The 20,556-nt window shown below is 35.0% G+C and overlaps 1 protein-coding gene across 2 annotated transcripts in view; it reads right to left on the reverse strand.

Annotated features, from left to right (window-relative positions):
- Positions 1-315: 315 nt before the first annotated feature.
- KIF14 (kinesin family member 14) overlaps positions 316-20,556 on the reverse strand; it is a 33,873-nt gene continuing 13,632 nt past the window's right edge. The window contains exons 11-31 of one of the 2 annotated variants that reach the window (XM_054211751.1): positions 20,189-20,361; positions 19,683-19,830; positions 19,518-19,581; positions 19,119-19,303; positions 18,264-18,366; positions 17,889-18,049; positions 16,976-17,123; positions 16,127-16,279; positions 15,393-15,519; positions 14,758-14,851; positions 13,565-13,703; positions 12,658-12,758; positions 10,944-11,038; positions 9,919-10,140; positions 9,594-9,778; positions 8,869-9,027; positions 8,193-8,312; positions 5,650-5,724; positions 4,866-5,004; positions 4,352-4,723; positions 316-3,617 (exon numbers count right to left, since the gene is read on the reverse strand). In XM_054211751.1, coding sequence (XP_054067726.1) covers positions 3,562-3,617; positions 4,352-4,723; positions 4,866-5,004; positions 5,650-5,724; positions 8,193-8,312; positions 8,869-9,027; positions 9,594-9,778; positions 9,919-10,140; positions 10,944-11,038; positions 12,658-12,758; positions 13,565-13,703; positions 14,758-14,851; positions 15,393-15,519; positions 16,127-16,279; positions 16,976-17,123; positions 17,889-18,049; positions 18,264-18,366; positions 19,119-19,303; positions 19,518-19,581; positions 19,683-19,830; positions 20,189-20,361 — 3,019 coding nt within the window. In that variant the 3' untranslated portion in view covers positions 316-3,561. Of the gene's footprint in view, positions 3,949-4,341; positions 4,724-4,865; positions 5,005-5,649; positions 5,725-8,192; positions 8,313-8,868; positions 9,028-9,593; positions 9,779-9,918; positions 10,141-10,943; positions 11,039-12,657; positions 12,759-13,564; positions 13,704-14,757; positions 14,852-15,392; positions 15,520-16,126; positions 16,280-16,975; positions 17,124-17,888; positions 18,050-18,263; positions 18,367-19,118; positions 19,304-19,517; positions 19,582-19,682; positions 19,831-20,188; positions 20,362-20,556 lie in introns of both variants that reach the window. The other variant, XM_054211752.1, reaches the window with a different exon arrangement.

Consider the following 20,556-nt stretch of genomic DNA (forward strand, 5'->3'; position numbering starts at 1 on the left):
TACAGATGGGCTAACATTTAAACGCTTCAAGCAACCCAGTGTTCGTATTCTGAAAATATAGTTCCTCCCAGGACTTTTGTCTTTACCTGAAATAAAGGTGTTTCTTATGCCTGATAAGAGATAAAGATGAACAGTTTAGTGCCTGATCACAGTTAGTTTGACTCCCATGGCTCTACCAATTTCCACAATAAAAATCAATTTGCATGATATTTTTTGCAGTAGTTTACCTCATGTGTTAATGTTGGATGGTGTTAAAATGTGTAATGTTATTTTCCTACTAGTAAACAAATAAAACTAGAAGTTGAGCTGTAAAAAGCAGTAAAGTAGCAGATCAGTACTCTCGGAATCATTATGTATTTTTATTAACATAGTACTATTTTTCAAATAAAGCATTGAACCAAAGAAATACCTATTTCTTATTAACTTATTTAAGTAACTTCTATTGTAAAGAGAATTTATTTCATTAGTTAAGTTTTTCATAGTTTTGTATTTTCAAATAAAACTAGGGTGCAGAAGTCTGAACACCCCATCTCCCCACTATATATTTAAAATTAAAACATATCCTCCCTCTTCTTTTATGTTAGTCAACAAAAGCTATGGGTCAAATACACGAAGTTCTAATCATTTTTACCTGAATTCTGACCGAAGAATATTTCCCTCAGGGAGTAAGAGAGGACATTAAAGGAAACAAACAAAAAAAAAAATCCAAACCCAAAACACAAAACCAACACAACAACAAACCACCCACAAAATACAGATTACATGAATACATATAACAAAGTAAAGCCGTCAAAACTTCAGTAAACAATACATCCTATTCAGGTTTCTAAATATTTCTTCATAACACTTCCCACTCCTCCCTGCCGTGTGCATGTTCCTGACTCTTCACTCAACATTTCCTTCAGAGACACAGAGCTGAAGACTGTAGGTTTGAGAACCCCAGAGAAAGATCTTTCAAGATCAAATTTAGTGCTCTTAGCAGAAGCACAACATCAGCTACTGTAGTGACCAAAGCCATAAAAGCCCTGTCTATGCAAGTGTGTGTGAACAGGCTCTGTTGGTACCTCTGGCTGTGGATGGAGAAATAGTTACCAGAAAACATCAGTCAAGGAGAGGAAGCGTCTGTGCTGAGGGGTATAGCACATCGAAGTCTCAGGGATAAGCCAACATGAGCCTCCTCTTCAGGGTCAGAAGCTCACAGTTGTTGTTCCAACCTTGTAGCTATGACTGATTTTTATGTGTGGGTGCAAGTAAAGTGTGAAGAAATAACTGAATGTACTGTGTGAACAGCTATCTGCTGAAAGTAAACATCTTAATTCTATTAATAGCACTTAATTAATACAAGGTGTTACCAGTTGCGATCCCACTCCGATCACAATTCCCCCATCAGAGAAGTTTACAATACCAATGTATATTCCTGCAAAATTAATTAACTTTGTGACATGCTAAAGGAAAAATTCTACTTAAATTACACTGTTTTGGTGTCTGTGTTCTTTTATAGCTTAGAAGAAACTTTATAGGTGCTATTCTTCTGTGTATTACCACTATCTGCCAGAAGCTATTTAGACCCTGACTTTACAGATCTGCAAAAATGCAAGATGGTGAACGTATCTGGACCGTACTGCACAGCCCTTTATCTCAGTAATACTAGGGTCTACTTCATTTCACCTCTACACCTGGCAGGTGATGCAGACACTGCGTTCAGCCATGGCAATTCCTCTGCTGACCTGAGCTTAACCCACACACCTACCTCCAACTCCTTGGAAAGAGTAGTAAAATAATGTACCATTCAAATCAATCCATCCCAAAATCTGCCTTCTATGATCCCAATTCCTTGACATTCATAATTTATAGACAGACTAGCCTATAGTTATAAATATACCTTACCTTATGGTATATTACACCAATAGATTACTGGAGCCTCAGCTAGGCTTGTTGATGTATTAATGCAATATGTTATGAGAGCACTAGCTCACTCTGATGATGTACAGTCATCGTATATATTGTAAGAATGAAGTACTTCAATGATGTATAACTGTAACAAGGGCACCAAGCTGAAGAAAACACTAGCAGAAGTAGGTTTTGTTAACATATTACCTTAACATGTGAATATAGTATTAACAATGTGAATAAGAGAGACTGATTAGATGTGGTTAGTTAGCGTGGAGGGAAAATGACCCTGCACAACACCACCACCACAGAGCAGGAAGCTATTGGCAACGTTTTCACACATCCTGCAAAAGCTAAATTTGATATGGTTAAGGGTGCCCATCTGATACCTCAGTTAAAACTCTATCAGAAGCCCATTTGATACATGGTTTCTTTCTCCTGAGTTTCAAGAAAGGCTAAAAACTGAAAGTCAGTTTGAGCTCCAAATTTGTGAAGAACTTTCCTTTCAGTTTTAGAAAGAAAACAAGGCAGAGAAAAAATTCTCATAACAATGAGCAGAACTACAAAAATCAAGATGTTTTCTGAGCAATGCTTCTAATTAAATACAAGAACAAAAGCAAACATGATTAATCACCTGGGCAGGTGAAACATTGGTAACACACTTGAATAATTTTGTAATGGGGACTTGACACACCACCACTATATTTATTAGCATAAATTGGAAGGGATTGAGTATTATGACATTAATAGGTGTAGATTAGTTCATAAGTATTCAGCCTCTAAGTGTGCACTGTTAAGTGTCTTAATAGAGGAAAAACTTAGGTAAAGAAGTCTTTTTTTCTTGTTTTGTTTCACTTGTGAGTTGCAGAAAACACTTCTTACTAATATTTCAGATTTTTACACTACAATACTTCCAGCAAGGAAGCAGTACCCTCAGTGACAAAGGAAGGTCTCAAAACAACTATATACAGAAGAAAACTGCCAAGGAATTTACACTTAAAGTTATAAAAATTGGTGATCGGTTACATGATCTAGTTTTACTCTTTACAATGCTCACGCTTAGATACATGATTCAGAAGAACCAGTTACATTTAAAACTTCCAGCCAAATACAATATAATACATTTACAGAAGTAGAAATATACGAGGTTTCTCTTCACTTTTAAAGCATAAAAATCTGAACAACTGAATATACTTCGTTAACCCTTGAGCAGACTTGGTAAAGGCCTTTACAGTAGGAAAGTAATTAAGCAATATCACACCTCATGTGAGGAGATTATTAGCTGCGATAAAAATTTTTTTTAATATTTTTGATGGGAGGTCTGCACTGCAAGACATTTTTTGACAAAGTATTAAGGTATACTAGTCTTAAAAAAAAAAACCAACCAAGCATGTGGGTTACTGTTTCAGCATAATTATCTTTCCCCATTTCCTACAAATAAGAAAAGCACAAAATTACTAACAGCATCAATTACAACTATAACATGAAAGCATTCAAAGGAAAAGGCTGATTGACTCTCTTTACTGTAGTCTTTGCACAGAAAATAGTTCTAAGAGCCTGACATGTTCTCGAAGACTGAAATTCTCAAGATGTTGAGCATCTTCCTTAAGAAGGAAAGATGATAGCTATGAATATCTGGCTTGGAAGCTTTGATATATAGGAAAAAAGGTTTTAGCTTACTAATTTCTCAGCACTGTTGTGAGTAAAGTGTGCTAGGTCCAGGCCTCCTAAAAAAAAAATATTCATCAAATAAGATTGTAAAGTACTTTTACCATTTCTCATAGTTTTCCTCTACAGAAATAAATAAAAGGTTTTGCTTTGGTTTTACAAAAAAAAGTTGACGTTTAAAATAAATGAAAGCCATAAAAACCACTTTAAATTTGTAATATCACTACTAGATCATGAAGCAACAATATTGACAAGAAAATTGGTACCTACATAATCTACCTTTCAAGTGTCTAAAATAGGAAGTCAATCTTCTTATCTAACAGTATGCAGCATAAGTGTACGTTACAAACGCCCTTCAAAGGGATCTCCCTCCACTGTTACAGGAAAGTCCTGTCAAAGGTTTAAGACGAAGAGATGTGAATGTCCTACTAAGCGTTTACTACGTTTCCTGTTTATTCCCCAACCGTTTTTAGTTTCTCCATTCATATTATCTCCAATAGATTTCTTTACTTACTGCATTAAATTATTCCTTACAGGCTTAAGTAATAATAGACTTTTATTAAAACAAAAGGCATTATACTTTAAAGTCTATGCCCCTTAAGGAATTCAATTTTTTTTTGTGAAATTTAGGGTACTTATCCTCATACAATCATGTAATTTACTTTCATACCACTTACTAATAATATTTGCAATAAATTTTAGCTTTTTGTGCTATGTTGCTTTCCCTTCATGTAAAGGGAAAGTGTTTCCCTGAATTTCTTGATAATAGCATTTTATACCCACTGTATCCTACCAGGTGAAAGCTCAGCAGGAAGCGGAGGTGAAGACTGGAATTTGTGTGTGTGTGTTAGAATCTGCTTCTGTTTCCAAACAAATTCAGCTTCACCTGTTTCAACCTGTCCTCCTCCAGTCTCAGTAGTTTCATTACAAAGAGTTGGAGATTTCAATGACGGCTGTCCTTGTTCAAGTTCAAAATTCATAATAAGGGAATCAACCAGAGAGTCCAGTTCATCCAAGTTCATAAAAGGCATGGGTGTTTTCTGGGTAGTGTTGTTTGCAGAAGTAGAAGACAAGGCAAACAAACTGAAATAGTTGTAAAAATATCCAGCTATGACACAAATCTTTTCTGCAAAGCTCCTGAGAGGGCTTGTGTTTCTATATGACCCTATGAAAAACAAAAGAAGAATCAAATGCAGCATTTTGCAAAGAGCAATCAAGTAGCCTTCCCTCTCTCCCTCCCTCTTGCTTTACAGGTCTCTTGTAGTCCACAGGGTACTATCAAGACAGTTAATAACCCAATTAAATACCTTGTAATGTAGAAGAAACAATTTGACAGACTTCAGCTAGGCACTGCTCCAATTCCAAATATTTCACAGCAATGTTAGTGCCTTTCTTTATTTCTTTATATAAAGATTCTTCTTCTGGTAATTGAGATTTCATTTCTTTCTGTATTAATAAAGAACAATTTATAAAGAACAAAATACATAACAGTATATTAACTATTAAACATACCTATTATGGATTCAGTCACATAAAACAGGCTAATGCTGAAACACAAAGTGAAAGCAATGCCAAGTCACAAAATGTAAGATGGCTGCAAAGAGAAGTGCAGATTGTTGACAGGAAAAAGAAAAAAGGCAAATGGAACTGTAAAATCCAGAAAAGGTTTGGCTCTTAGAGGATAGATTAGATCATCTATCTTGGCTTTTAATTCAAAATATCAATAACTATGGCCATGAACTATTGCAGTAGTTATAACACAATTACACTAGCATTACCGAACTTGAGGCTTCTAACTTAAAAGAAAATAAAACAGGTGGTTAGGCTGTTCATGATGAGCACAAAAAGAAGGAAGGCAAGATACAATATCTCCAGAAATACTTTAAGTAAAATTAAAATCTAATATTTTTGAGTGGAAATGCAATAGCCAGAAAAGTTAGCGTTCCAATCACACGAATACCACTGAGAGAGGAAGTGTTGTCATGCAATAGTAAATATATAGAAGTTAGTTTCAATTCTTCCTTTGTTAAATGCATCCTTTAAATTTAAACCCCAGCCTCAAAGCACACGTTTTCTGAAAATTTCTCTTACCTTTCTGCAATAAGAGATGTTATTTTCAAGGAATCTGGCTAATGCCACAACATTATCCTTTAATCGATTTTGAATCTACAAAGAAACTTTTAATTATATAGTACACTTGATTCAAGACAAAGTAAAAAGTACATTAATATTTTAGAAGGATAGCAATGAAGTCTGGCATACTAATGCAAAAAAAAAAACCACACCTCAAAAGCAGAAGTAACGTTTTCTTGCAACATAACATGCAATTTTTAAGATAAAATGTTTACTGGTAGAAAACATTGTTAACTATGTCTGCAAGGTTTTAAATAACCCCTTAATACAGGAGGATTGAATGAGCAAATGTAAATATTTGCTAAAGAAAGGTTGTCCTGTAATTTTTGTATCGCTGTCATTCTAAGTGGTAGGGGTAATCTTTTAGTTAATACTCTGGTGTTCTCTCCCTGACTTCACATCTGTTCCACCAGCGACAAGCACATACAGGGATCCTGCAGATGCATAGGAATCTGCTGCAAGTGAGGAGCATTATCTGGAAAGCACACTGCTCATTTCCTTTTACTGGAAACATGAAGCATTTGGGAGTTAAGCAAGCAGATAGGAACACAGAAGATTTTGGACAGTTTCATTGTTATCTGTAGGATTAAGAATGATGGACAGTGAAAAACAGAATAGGAAGAACTTTTTGCTTTCCTTGAGATAAGCAATTTGTCACTCCTCTCCAACTGATTAGAACCTTTTATCCCAGGTCATGTATTACAGATTTTTGAGCAGTAACAAATTATTCAGAAATACATGTTTTATATATCCCAACTCAGTAAGGAGATTTTCTTATTGGCCACGGTTCGGCAAGTTTCTCAACTTTGAAGAAAAAGAACAAAAATAAAGACATATGAGGCAGAAGACAGGATTTCTCAGACACACGTAAACCGTTACCTTTGGCCTTGCATGCTATCTGTACAAAACATATTTATTCAGAAGAAAAGTGGCAGAACAAGCCTATATATCCCAACACTAAAAGGAAGCATGTACACAACATACACCTAGTATCTTGCTGAAGAACATTTCAATCTTTCCAAAGAATTTCCTTCAAATTCAGCCAGGCTTTCTGTCAAAATGGCTCACCCACTAAGAAAGTGACATATTTCTAAGGGGTACTTCTAGCTTGCCTACTGGAACTTTCATAGTCAGAGATATTTTTAATTATGGTGTTTATTCCTTGTACTTTATTCTCTACTTTGCGTAACTCCCTACAATATTATCTCCCTCACAATTTGTCACCTAAGCAAAATAAGAGCACAAAATAACAGACTGTACCTTAAAAAAAGTCCCTCCAGGTAAAAAAATCCCAAGTAACTCACCATTGAATTCAGCATGTAATGAGGTCTGCTTTAAGTGTTAAAATACACTATATACACCAATAATAGTATGTTTGTTTCATGGAAGAGCAGTTCCTCCCCAGAATAACTCTGGCTTCAGCATACTGAAAAAAAATCAACCCCAAACCTATTCAATTTGATAAAATATAACTGCTAAACTGGGGGGAGAGGGAAATATCTGTTTGTTATGAGGTAGTAGGAATCTCTCTTCTTAAAATTACAAGAATAATTAAATTGAGGTGGTCTTATGAGAGAGAAAAGCTTCCCATTGATGTAATTCCTTTTCATATTACAATAAGTTTGGAAAGTGACAGGAACAACTGATTAATACAATATAATAATTTGCTGTAACTTTCCTATGAAGTGTGATAAATTGCTGAAATTATAATACCTTTGCTGCTTATCAACCTGTACAGTATTTGAAGGTCAGCTGTGATTTCTGTGGATGACACGAACTCAAGCAGAACATTTATGACTTCTGTGCTATTCAGTAGCTACTTCAGTCAACCAATTTCCCTCTAAAGCACCCAATTCACAGAAGTGCTTCAGCATACCCCAAGCATTAAGCACATGAGAAGACTAGCTCTTAAAAAGACAACACTGAACTATTTTAATATTTAGATAACATGCTATTTGGGACTAGGACTGTAAGAGCAATGTATGACAAAATGAAGCCATCAAACTTTCTAATAATCTTTGTGACAATTACAGTGAGTGTAGTAACAGAAGAGGTGATTACTATTATCAATGTAAAATAACAATTAACTTTCAGGATCATAAAGTGTTACACATTAAATATGCCATCTTTTTACAAAACAAACTTCACATTAGTATACAGAATAAAAGGTCCACTTCCTTCTTTGTGCCAGTTTTGATACTCTCCCACTGTTTCATGTTTATACTGCGAAATTTTACACAAAATACCCTCCAATGCACAGAGAAACCATTCTAAATAAAATACACTTAAATATTCAGTCTACATATGGGTGAAAGGCTAAACACTAAAAAATTCTGCAAGACTTGTCAATATTCCCACTTACCACCCATCTCAAACCTCTGTTACTATTCGTAACTGTATTCCTACTATAAAATTTCTAGACAGAATTGCTGAAAAACAAAAGGATACGATCAAGTGCCTCTAAGATACAGTAGTAGTTTGTAGTCTTACTTTCATCTCACCTCATTTTGTGGATATTGTTTCAGAAGTTCTTTCTGCACTATTCTTGCTTTTTCCTGTACAGTATCAATGAGAAACTCCAGCCCTGAGCCTACTCCATCATAAATGGCGAGTACAAAGTCCTTTTAAAATAAAGGTTTAAAACACAATGATTAAAGGAATTGATATGGCCTTGAATTAAAAAAGATTTTCAGTGGTGGGCTTGGAATGTAATTTTGTTTTGAGCAAGTTGTTCAGTGCTGACCTATTCAGCAATATGTCACTCTTGGACCACAGGGGCTCATCACTTTAACCTCCTTTTCTTAACTTCCTTCCAATTTCTGAAAATTCTATGGGGTACTTAATCACAGATTAGTGAAATAAGTATTGATTTTCAGTGAAATAGGTAGACTTGCACAATCTCAGCACAGACAGAATCCTAAGAGCACAGTATTTCTTTCTCTTTATAGATGGAAGTTATACAAATTTAAAGCACGCAGTTTTTTAAGGAAAAAAAAATTTAAGGGTATTAACACATATCCATTTTCACCATAAAAATGAAGTATTAGATAAACTCTGAAAATTTTTTAATTCAATTGATCAGACTGTTGTATGTAACACTTTGCTTCTGAGCACAGTTACTGAAAATAAATGTGATGTCAACATTAAAATTACTATTTCTAATAAACATTTTCTCACCTGTAGATCAGTTGCAGGAATGTTGTTCTCTTCAGAAAAGGAAATATCAGCTCTTGTGACTACTGCCAAGTGTCCTATATGTTTCATTGTTTGTTTTGCTGTTTGGTTTACTTTGCTCCATGCTTCTGTTACCATTGAGGATATATCTGAAGAACATCCCTAAAAAATAAAGGCATACTATTCACTGAAGCTAGAAAGCATCTCAGGTCAAAGAGCACACGCTTCCTAGAACACAAGAGTTTGCAGTACACTATAGCTTCAGGCATTTTCAGCTTTACATCTTTCTACTTCCAATAGCTTATCTACCACAGCTAAAAGATCATACCTTGCACCACAGAGAAGAATGGTATCATTATACTTACACAGTTAAAAAAAAAACAACTATTCTTCACAAGACTGTAGGCACGAACAAGAGTAATATTTACTGGTCGCTGTTTTATATAAACAGTAGCACTTCACAATCTAAACTAGCATTTGGTCTTGTCACTGCATGTTTTAGTTTCCCCTTTTATGTTTAAGGACCTATGCTATTGTCAGGGCCTCGGCACAGAATGGTCTGTGTTACTCTGAACTAGCATATGGAAGCACCAGTTTAGCCAGCAAAAACGCACCCATTTGTCATTGCATACATTGGGCAATTAAGAGTTTTTAACAAGTCTGTAGTAAATATTGCATTAACGCACAGAACTCCTCTACACACAAATTAATTCTTTAGTATGCTTTACCTGCAATAGTAACTGTAAATAACCTCCCAAGTTTTTTACTTCCTGTTTTATTTCTTCATCAACTTTCATAGATCCAGGGCAATTTTGGACATTGTTAAGCCAGAGCTTGGTTAGAACCACAAGCTGGTCAAAAGCAGAGATAATTTTGATGCTGGTCGACTGAGCAGCATGATCAAGAGAGAAAACTACAAGAGAAAGAGATCTGTTAGAAGGTCTCCTTTGCATATGAAAGTAGGAATGTTAATTCTTCTGACAGGGAAATATATGAATATTTGTGCATTCATTAGTAATGTTTACTTTAAACTGTTATGAAAGTGAGACTTACGGTTTTCTTTACATTCTTCATCTTGCTGTTCATAGGCTTTTGAAATGGCAGAAACTCCAGAGGATATGATAAACAAATTAGTTAGGAGACTATCCAGTATGCTCTTTCCTCCTTCCTGATTCTGTTCCAGTAAATCTAAAGCTGAACTTATAGATTCTTTGCAAATTCCAGGAAGAAACGATTCAGAAAAGTTTGGGCATATGCTGGACTTATTCTGGGAACCTGTATAATGTAAAAGCAAAACATATATGCAAGAAACTTTTCATAGGAGCGAGCAGTCAGCGTGTCTTTGTAATGGCTATTTTATATTTCTTCTTCAGCAATCTTCAACTACTCAAGACAGCAAGTCAGAAAAAGTGTGTATAGAACATTCTACATAGCTTCTACATTCAGTTTGTACAAAGACAAAAATCCCTAGTGAATTTCTTTAACGTAATCCATCTTTTTCAATAATCGAACCTACAGAGAGACAGAAAATAACAAAATCCAGCCAATCTAAAACAGGCGAATGCATAAAAATATTAGGAAGACTGAAGCATTTCAGAAAAAATATTTCATATTTCATATGAATATTTCAGAAAAATATTTCAGAAAAAATAATTATAAAACCTGACAAAAATCTTGGGGGAACCTCAGTAGTTGAATGAATAGCAACAACTCAAACAAAGTCTCCAAATTATTATATCAGCATTCAGTTTCTGCCAATTTGTTACATGAACTAGCATCTTTCTCCAGTTAACCCGCATAGTTAAGCGGAATAGTGTTTTAGGTAATTTTCTTAGATAAGGGTCATAATTGCTGGTCAGGAAGTTTTTGCTCTAAGAAAGCATAATCAAAAATACAAAAACCCCTACTGTTAACAGCTTGACATCATATGCTTGAAGATATTATAAACAGAATATTTTTAATTTTGTTTTCCAACCCACACGTTTTTTAACAACTATTTGAAGTGTATATGTGTTTTATACATGTAGTAGTTTAAAGTTCTCGGTATGAAATGAAACATGTTGTTATATAGTAAGTACCTGATATATAGGTAGTCTGTATATTCTGAATTGGTTGCAATTTTATCTCAGACAAACATCCAGAAATTCTTTTGTTCTTCATGAAGCTTCTACTTCTAGGAAAGGATGATAGAGTGAAAACATGAAAAAAACTTTTAAAAAGAATCTCTCTCCCCACACACACTGAAAGTTCAACAAATATTAACAGACATCAGGCAAACAAAACAAACATCTATTTTTAATTAATGGAACACAAAACCTAAACCAGAGTGAAAGCAAGACAATACAACACATAGAATGGATCCTACTTACTTTCTTCAGGCTATAGGAGGATCTTCATTCTACATTCCCATTTTTAAGCTACTGTTTTATCTAGAACTTGAGACAAAATACATTTCTTTCCTAGCTACTGGGACCATAGAAAGCAGACACATTAGCTTTTTTTGATCTTGTTTGCTGGACAGAATGAATTGCTTTTGAAAAGCCAGACAGGAAGGGTTTTCTTCTTGGTAGAAGGCAGATGTTCTGTGAAGTTCTCCATTGTCAGTCAGACAAGCTATCTTAGCTTCTCTGCCCTGGCTCCAGGTGCTTAGCTGTCAGTGCCCAAGGCCGGCTCTTGGTAAGAGGGTCGTTTGAGAAGCCTCCACCAGCCTTGAAACTGTTGAAGAAACAGCTGGAAGGACACTCAACAGGGGCTCCACAACTTTTCTAAGGGATGCATTTAGGATGAGTTTCCTGCCATTGGTCCTGCCTGACTTAGGCCGCAGTTATGTTGTAACCATACCTGTGCCTGGCCATGTACGCCATCAATCTGGACCTGCAGACTTGACTTCCCAGTTTGACCTGGGACCTTGTCATGATGGTCATGCCAGGCAATCACTGGACTGCAGGCTGACCCTCCCAACTGTCCCTGGACCTAATACTGACTCGATTTCTCAGTGTAACCTCAGCCCTGCCTCATCATTACCTACTTGCCTGTGGATCTGGACTGTTGGCTGACCCTTGTCATCATCGCCAGACTTACTCTGCTCACCTCACTCAGGCACTGTAGGGCTAAACACTTTTTCGCAAGGGCACTGCCCTGTCTACCCTGTTGTCACATTCAGCCCCAAACTGCCCTTCCCTTTTGGAACAGCCCATGCTCCATGACACTACGCATCAGGAGGACCAAATCTTAAAGTAGCACATGGAATTCAATTTATTTCACCAGTATGATCAATTGACATCAGTTAACTGCTGTCAATGCAGCATGCAATGCTGATTTCCCTTTTTCGTACCTTTTCTTGTTTGGTTCAGCTTTTATTGTTGCATTTTTAAATAGGCAGAACAAAACCAAATACACTTCTGAGATTCAAGAAGACACTGTCCAGAAGGCACATCAGACAATTATTCCAACATTATTCTATCATAAAAACAGTATTTAGACTAAAAATAAAGCAACTGCTTATCCATTGCATTCTTTTCAGATAACTTTTGTTTACTTGGAATAGTCAGGAGTGCTTTCCAAAACTTAGTCAGATATTCTGATGTAAATGAGGTCAGTTTAACAATAGTCATACGGGTGGCTACTCACTAGCAAAACTATAATTAAGGATCTGTTACCATTTCCTTTACAAGCTACAACTTGCAGAAGTTTGCAATTCACTTATAAATATTGCTACAAGGCTAGAATTTCAAACACAAGGTCCCAGACCTATGCTTTAAGCAAGATAAGGAGCTACAAATGAGTAATCACCTTCTTCTGGAAAGAGAAGAAACTGAGGCATCTGAAAGGTCAGGTTCCCACTCATCAGCAGGGTCATAAAATACATCATCAGCTTTATTGCTGTCATGACTCTGAAAAATTAAAGAAAACACATGGGAGGAGGAGGGTTAAACAGAAATACAGTGAGAACCACTGGAACCATTGTCTACCTTTATGTAATTACAAAGATTTTAGCTGATGATTATAGGGCTTTTTGTGGATACAGAATCAAATTTAGGTGCCGTTCCCACTTCTCCCTTTCTTCTGTTTTACATCCTCCTCTTCAATACAAAAGATACTGTGATAATGCTCCGAAATAAAAGTACTGCACATTTAGAGAGGCGCAGTACAAAAATACCCAGTTTTTCTAATTAAAAGCAGTGGAATTAGAAAAAGGAATTAATATGCACCTTAATTGTCAGTTTATTTAAAAAAAAAAAGTAATGAAAAATGCCTTTAAAAAAAAGTTCCCATTGAAGACCCTAAAGCATACAGATAAACGCAACCAGTAGCAAATTAACTTACCAGAAGGGAAATCAAAGTAAAATAGATAGAACATAGTAATGAAAATTCAAGTGATAGTGTTAAAAGGTCGAGTTTTCCTCTAGAACAGATAAACAATTAAACAGCCAGAAGAACTACAAAGCAGTCCTTGTTTTACTACTTCACACTCTGTACACAAAATGACCTGAATAAAGTCATTGATTTCTAGTGTCCTCTTTCTGTGTGACGGACAAGCGTGCATACATGTGTTTAATAAAAAATAATTGTGTGTCTTGGTGTTTAAAATGACATGAACAAAAGAAATCCAAATATTTTCTTCCTGTATGATTATCAAAATATTATCTTAGACTAAATATTACTGATTATTAGTGGTTTTAATTCAGTTGTTACTGACCTCATAGAGTTCTTTCATTGCTGCTAGTTTGCATTCAAATTTCCCCAGGCTCCAGTAAGTTGCTATTCCCAGTTTGATGTTACGAACCTGCACCTGGACAGAAGACGCTGTTCCTGTTTTATCATCATTTTTGTCGTGCCTAAGAATTTGAGACAGTTTGAAAAAAGACAAAACACATTATTCATATTGCAAAAATAAACAAGGTGCTTGTAGATAGGATTACACAGAGCACAAAAATTTGATTACAAACACAGAAATTGCTTAGGACATTATGTATCTCAAAACATATATTAGTGTAGCCACCGAAATTATTTTTTTGTAAAGGAAGAAAGGAATCCCTGCATTCAGAGAGAGAAGTAGATACTAGCATACAAATTCCTGGCTCTTAAGATACTCAGGCCCAAATATATGCTACAGAATTCTACTGGCAGGGTTCTTGTTGAAGGATGTGAAAAGACAACGCCTGAAAAACATAGCGATACATACACCTATTAGAAAGTCCTAGCTTATTGCGTTTACTGTAGCCTTTTTTTGAAACAATACAGTTTCCTCTGCGCTAATACATCTCTGTTCACACTAACAACACCTGACCAATATACAGGGTCAGCTTCTAGAATACTCTTAAGCTATGACTAGCAAGAGACTGGCATAGCAAGGGATCTGTGGAGTGAAACAACTGGTCCCAAGCACTCAATATCCACTATTTGCATGTTCTGAGGTTTTTACTTTGAACTACTGTGTGGTCCTGTGAATTGAGCACCTCCTAGTGGCTGGCACATATTCCTTGGTTTGGTTTTGTCCAAAACGAATGCAGTTAGTGTGTTTTAGGACCACTTTAATATGTGAACCAACGCAAGAGGGACATCAGAATATTTACCTCCAAAGCACGCTCATTCCAAAATTAATTGTCTGTAGACATACCTTCAAAGACTTGATCTAAAATTCAAGTTTGAAAATCACATTTCAAACTAACAAGAATAAACTACACACTTAACTAAAGCTAGTTTGGAAGAGTGATGTCATGTTCAATTTAATAAAACTGTGAAAAGAAAAACAGAAAGCTCACTGCACATCAAGAATCCACCCCCCAATTTCTTTTTTTATATATATATACACACATATATACACACACAGACACACACATCACACATTATACATATACCACCTTATAATTAACTAACTTAGATACTCACCTGTAGAAAACAGTGTTTTTCCCTAATTCATGACTAATGGTGTTGGCCTCTTTGATCATCACAGATAGCTTCAGAGAATTCCAGTTAAGTGGAACTAAGAATATAGCACATAATGATTAAGTGGATCAAACAGTGTGATGCAACAACTTCAGGGTAAAAAAAAAAAAAAAAAAAAAAAAAGAATGGAATTTAGCCAACAATAGTTCTGTGAATTCCCATTACATCGGGAAAAAGTTACCCTCGCAGCCAAGATAGCCCTTTATAAAAGGTCAGGTAAAGGGTATTTCAGAAATAAATGCATAACACCACACACCATATATTAGACTACTATGAGATAGGAAACTAAACAGAATCAATTCTGTTATTCCAATTTCCACCAGTTCAACTGGATGGGGGAAGAACTTCTCAGAAATCGGGGTAAATACAGATTACGCGTATATCCAGCTAGCTATCCTGAGCATGATTAAAACAGAGCTTTTATCTCTGATACATAAGGCTTATGAATGGAAAGGATCATAGCAGCCAAAAGGCTCTTGTAGTTCAGGATCATTAGAGAAGTGTTAGAGGAAGAAATACAAGCCCACCGAACAAAAAAGAAGTCAGCATTGCCCTTCCAACATTATGTATATACATACTACTCATAGTTTTATTCACACTTCCACGATTCTTCTGAAGATTATGTATTTCTTCAGCAATCTTCTGTTTCTCAGCTTCCAGAGCTTCAAGTATCTTTGCATGACGAATAGTATGATCTTCTAGAGCCTAGAAGAAGGAAAAAAAAATAAATTCAAAACTCTTAATGCTGTTTATTTAAGTAAATTTTTAGTTGCTGTCATTATGGACTCTCAGAACAGAATGAAATTTATATTGGACATCTGCCATAGCAATATGAAACCCCTCAAACTCTTGACAGTTTGCTGGTTTTGCTTAGATATTGACATGCTTAAAATCCTTGAATTAAAAAGAAATAACTTCAAAGAAAATTATGTCGTATTTGTTGCAGCAGTCAGATATATATGAACACCAGTGAAAAACCAGTCATTACTTACATTAATGCTTAGAGTCATAACTTTTGTCACAGGCAATGATCGCTAAAGTTTAGTACATAAACAAAACAGTCCAGATTACACATAAGAAATAAGGTCAGCATTATTTTATTCCCAAATTTATATTCAGAGTGTAAACAAAACACTTTTTTTTTTTAATCTTTTTCATAAGATCAAATAGAAGAAAAAACTTCAGAAATCACTTACAAAGATTTAAAAAAAAAAAAAACAAAACCAAACACAAATACCCACAAAACAAGCCACAGTTTATCGCCTAAAAAGCTCTTTTTTTTTTTTTTTTTTTTTTTTTTTTTTTAAGTTACCTGCTTGGTAGCAAAGGCCTCCATTTCTAAACGCTTCTTATTAAAGCGTAGTTCTAGCTCAAGATTTTGCTTTGCCTTCTCTAGCTCCTGTATTTTAGTTGCAGCTTTTTGGTTGTTCAGTTCTTGGATTTGCTTCTTACGGGATTCTTCTCTCTAATATTAAAAAGGACAGATGAGAGGCAGTATACAGCTTTTACAGCATTTCTGATCCACCGCTTAGGCAGACATTAGGATTTTATTTTCACTTTAATATATTTAAAACATGCAGCGCCTTTGGACTACTCAGCCCAGTGTCAGCAATGAAAGGTCATGTCCCAGTTCACAAACCTCACATTATGTCTTCTATAGCCCATTTAAGAAATAAGATACTCCATCATTATTATTGTTTTACTGTTATGTACTATTCTATGCAGACATAAATATTGTAAAAATACTTAAAAGACTAACAAAGCAGCATGCAAGCTTGGAAGAAAATAAGAGTCATATTAACTAAAACACCTCATAGAATAAGGTAGATTTTTGTAGGGATTTTTCTTCACGTACAAGGTATGCCCTCATCAAATTCACACTGGATTAACATTTTAGTTGTTGGCTAATTCTATAAACGAAAATCCCTAGAATAATTCTGAAGGGGATACCTACTTTATAATTTCTTGTGTTAGTAAGGCTAATTAGTTTTTTTAAAGAAAAAGAATGAGGATTAGCGTTCCCTAAGACACTGTTACAATATACAAGACCAAAAAAACCCACCTCAAACAAAAAGAAAAAAACAACAAAGAGAAACCCCATACTACAGCTTCTGTCTTATTTTATCGGTATGTTTGATGTAATGATGCAACGGCAACTTACCACTTCTGCTTCCAGTGATTTTATTTTGCTTTCATAAGCTTCTTTTTGTGAGGTCAGTTCTTGCTGAACCATCTCTTTTGCAATTTGGACACTTTGCATCATTTCTTCCTTGGCTTTGAGTCGTGCATCTTCAATTTCTGATTCAAGCCTACAAGTGGAAGTATCATATATTTGGAGTGCTGGCTTTAATCTCTTACAGGCTGCATAGAGATTATAAACCTTTTCTTCTATCTTGACAGGACCCTCCAATTATAACAGTAAAAATATAAGGGTTTATTTTGTTATTTTACAAACAACTTTTATACTTTACCTAGACACTGATAAAGATGGAAGACATCTACTTGATTTCCATATTTATTTTATTACGCAGCTTTCACAAAATTAAGAACTGTAACAGAAACTCACTAAAGCACATTAAGATGCAGAAAAGTAAATTTTAAGTCGATGAGGCTTGCAGTTTAATAAGTGCCAGGAATTAAGTACAAGTAACACTTTACTGTCCAAGGTTGTAACTTTGGGTTCTTCTCATTTTCCCAAGGCATTTGTTTTTTAGGCATTAAATCTCTCTAAAACATCAAAAGTCAATTTCAGACTCACTATGTTCTTGGACAGAAGTGTAACAGAAGAGATCACTAATTTGAGGATACCTGGAGCCCAGTTTCTTCAATAGTGGTCTACACTCTTGAGAGCTGGACTAGATTGTGGTGATCACCTCTTATGGTTATACATTCATTTCAGCTAAGTCTGGGACTTACATTTACATTATAAATGGAGTTAACAATACCTTTGCTATTTTCCAACTTTCCCTTATTGTGAAATAATTAATAATCTTAAGTTTCTTATTTCTTAAACTTACTGCACGGTTGCATTAACAACTGAGTTTACTATTAGAACAAGAAGACACAATACTTACTGTGTTCTCTGTGCAATAAGCAGCTCATTCTTTGCAAATTCAAAATCTTTTGGACCATCATGCAAAACCATAGTCCCACAACATGGTCTTTTAACTTTCTGAACTTCTACTGGATGATTAAGCCTGAAATAATGGTCTCCCCCAAGGATCACTCGATCACCCTATTGGGAAATGGGGTGGAAAAAAAAAGTTTTTTCTATAACTTTTAGTTTATAAGCAAATTTACATAACAGGTAGGGCTAGAAATCAAAGAGGAAGAGCAAATATTTACAGTTTCAGAGCCTTCTAAGAAAACCTGCAGTTTGAAGTTGTAATATTAACAAAGTTAAGAAATCCACACGTGCACATACTACTCTTACCAAATCAATTACTTACATGATGCAGAACTGTTGGCTCTAAAATGCATTTCCCATTTACATATGTCTTTGCATCTCTCAGTGGAATAATACTCACTTTGCCAACAGTATTTTTTATAACACTGAAAACAAGAAATATTTGTGATATCAGCAGCTCATGTTAATTGCAAATAATGATTCTTAATAGACTAAAATTCATGCTTTAGATAGTGTCCTGTTATTGTTTTTCCAGATATGGATTGTCTTCATACTATTTAGTTAAAACATACATAATGAAAGAGTGACAACTTATATTTTGGAAGAGAATAGGTATCTAAATCCAAGAAGAATCCACTGATAAAAAGTTACTAAAATACCCTGACATCTGAGCATTTCTTTGATAATGCTTAATTTCCCAGCATACCTACATCTTTCATGTTTTTAGTAATTGATTAGTTAAGTTTCTTCCAGGATTTTATCTAGGATCAATAGCATGGAATGTACTTTAAACCGTATTTCTTCAATATGACCAAGTTAGTTTTAAGCAAGAACTGTCATGGCATTTCCCTTTTCCACTGAACTTAATGTAAGAGAGTTATCACACAACATCATTTGATCAGGTCTTTCTCCAGCATTTCTACATGAATAGAAGAGTTCGCTACATGAATGAAATGAACAACGAAACTTAACTACCTTGGTTAACAGATTTCTAGAGGGAACAGAAGGAAGTTACCTTAAACCTTGAACAATACAAAAGTTATCCCTAAATAGTATTTCCCTCATTAGAAAACATATTTTGTTACTGCCAGAAGGAAGAGTGACTCCAGAAGAAAGGGAAGGGTGAGAAGACATATTTTCTTCATTCAGTTCAAGTATAAAAAAAAACACTACATACCAATGATCATCAGCAATTAGCACTCCAGAAAGCTGGATATCATGTTTTGAATTTGGTGTACACCTTCCAACTGTAGTTTCTCCTTCTTTGATCATATACAATAGCACCTCAGAAAGCTGAGGATCTTCATTGAGATTGACAAGGTTTGGTAAACGATTGTCCATTTTGAATGCAATTCCTGCTTTCTAGATAAAAAGAGATTTCTGCATAAAACAACAATTTACTTAGTGCATTCAAATGTCTGTATTATTTATTTCTAAGAAGTCACAGTAGTCTGTTAAAAGAATAGTATTAAGGAAACCAAATATTACAACTATTCTAATTCTCATGCAAGGCTTGTTGATGTTGTGTTTTTTGTACGACCTCCTATAGAAAGTGAAGCGAAGAAAGAAAATGTACCTGCAATTCTTTTATATCTTCTAATTTCCTTTTTTCTGCTTGTGCAAATTTTTCTTTCCAGGCCCTAAATATATCAAGGGGAAAATAATACACATTAGGAGAAAAATTACAGCATATGAATTTTACCATTTCTATTTTAAAGGAAGACATTAACAACTGCCCAACCTTTGCATTTCTGTCATGTCCCTCTCTTGCTGATACAATTTTACCCTCAGAGATGTTATTTCCTGCAAATAACGTCTATATTTCTCAGGATCAGTGTTCAGAGCGCTTTTCTGAGCTGCCTTCAGTTTTTCAATTTCAGCTTTCAATTCTACATTAGACAAACCAGACACACAGTACACAAAAAATTAAGACAAAATAGGGTTTAGACATTTCAGTACAAAATTAGAAAATTTATCCTGTTATTAAATTAAAAATTAAACACCTTTCCCCATTCCCGGTTCTCAAGTATAGTCTAAGATATCATCTGCGCTTTGGAAAAAAAAAAAGCCAAAAACAACTCACAAAGAAGAATAACATTAAAAGGAAGATACCCTAGGTTGTATTAGCCTATTTGACAAGTGGTCAGTCAACACAATACATTATTAGTAGTAACAACTCTTATGGAGCAATAAGTTAAACACACACGCAAATGAAATATCCTCAAAGACGGCAGATATCAACCTCACCTCTGATTAGCTTAGCATTCACATCTTCGTTTACTTTAGCAATGTTGAAAATTGAACAAGCTTGTTTTGCATAGCGAAGAGTGCTGAGCGTTTCTTCTGTACTGCTGGCAGCTGGACTTACTGTGGCAATCATAGCAGTTTGTGAATTTCCACCAAGACTTTCCTTTAACAACCTTAATTTGACAGGAGAGTAGAAGTCAATTTCCACTGACATAAAAATTAAACTTCTCAATCTGAATAGATTAAATACAAAGTACCTAGGGTCTTGCTACTTTTTGGGAGCGATTGTTAGCTACTTAAAATACAAACCAAGGTCCTGTTTTATTCTTTACCTTAGCCTGATGCAACAGGCTAATTTCTTCCCTCCA

Source organism: Rissa tridactyla, chromosome 8 (genome assembly GCF_028500815.1).
Source record: "Rissa tridactyla isolate bRisTri1 chromosome 8, bRisTri1.patW.cur.20221130, whole genome shotgun sequence".
Taxonomy (NCBI): Eukaryota; Metazoa; Chordata; class Aves; order Charadriiformes; family Laridae; genus Rissa; species Rissa tridactyla.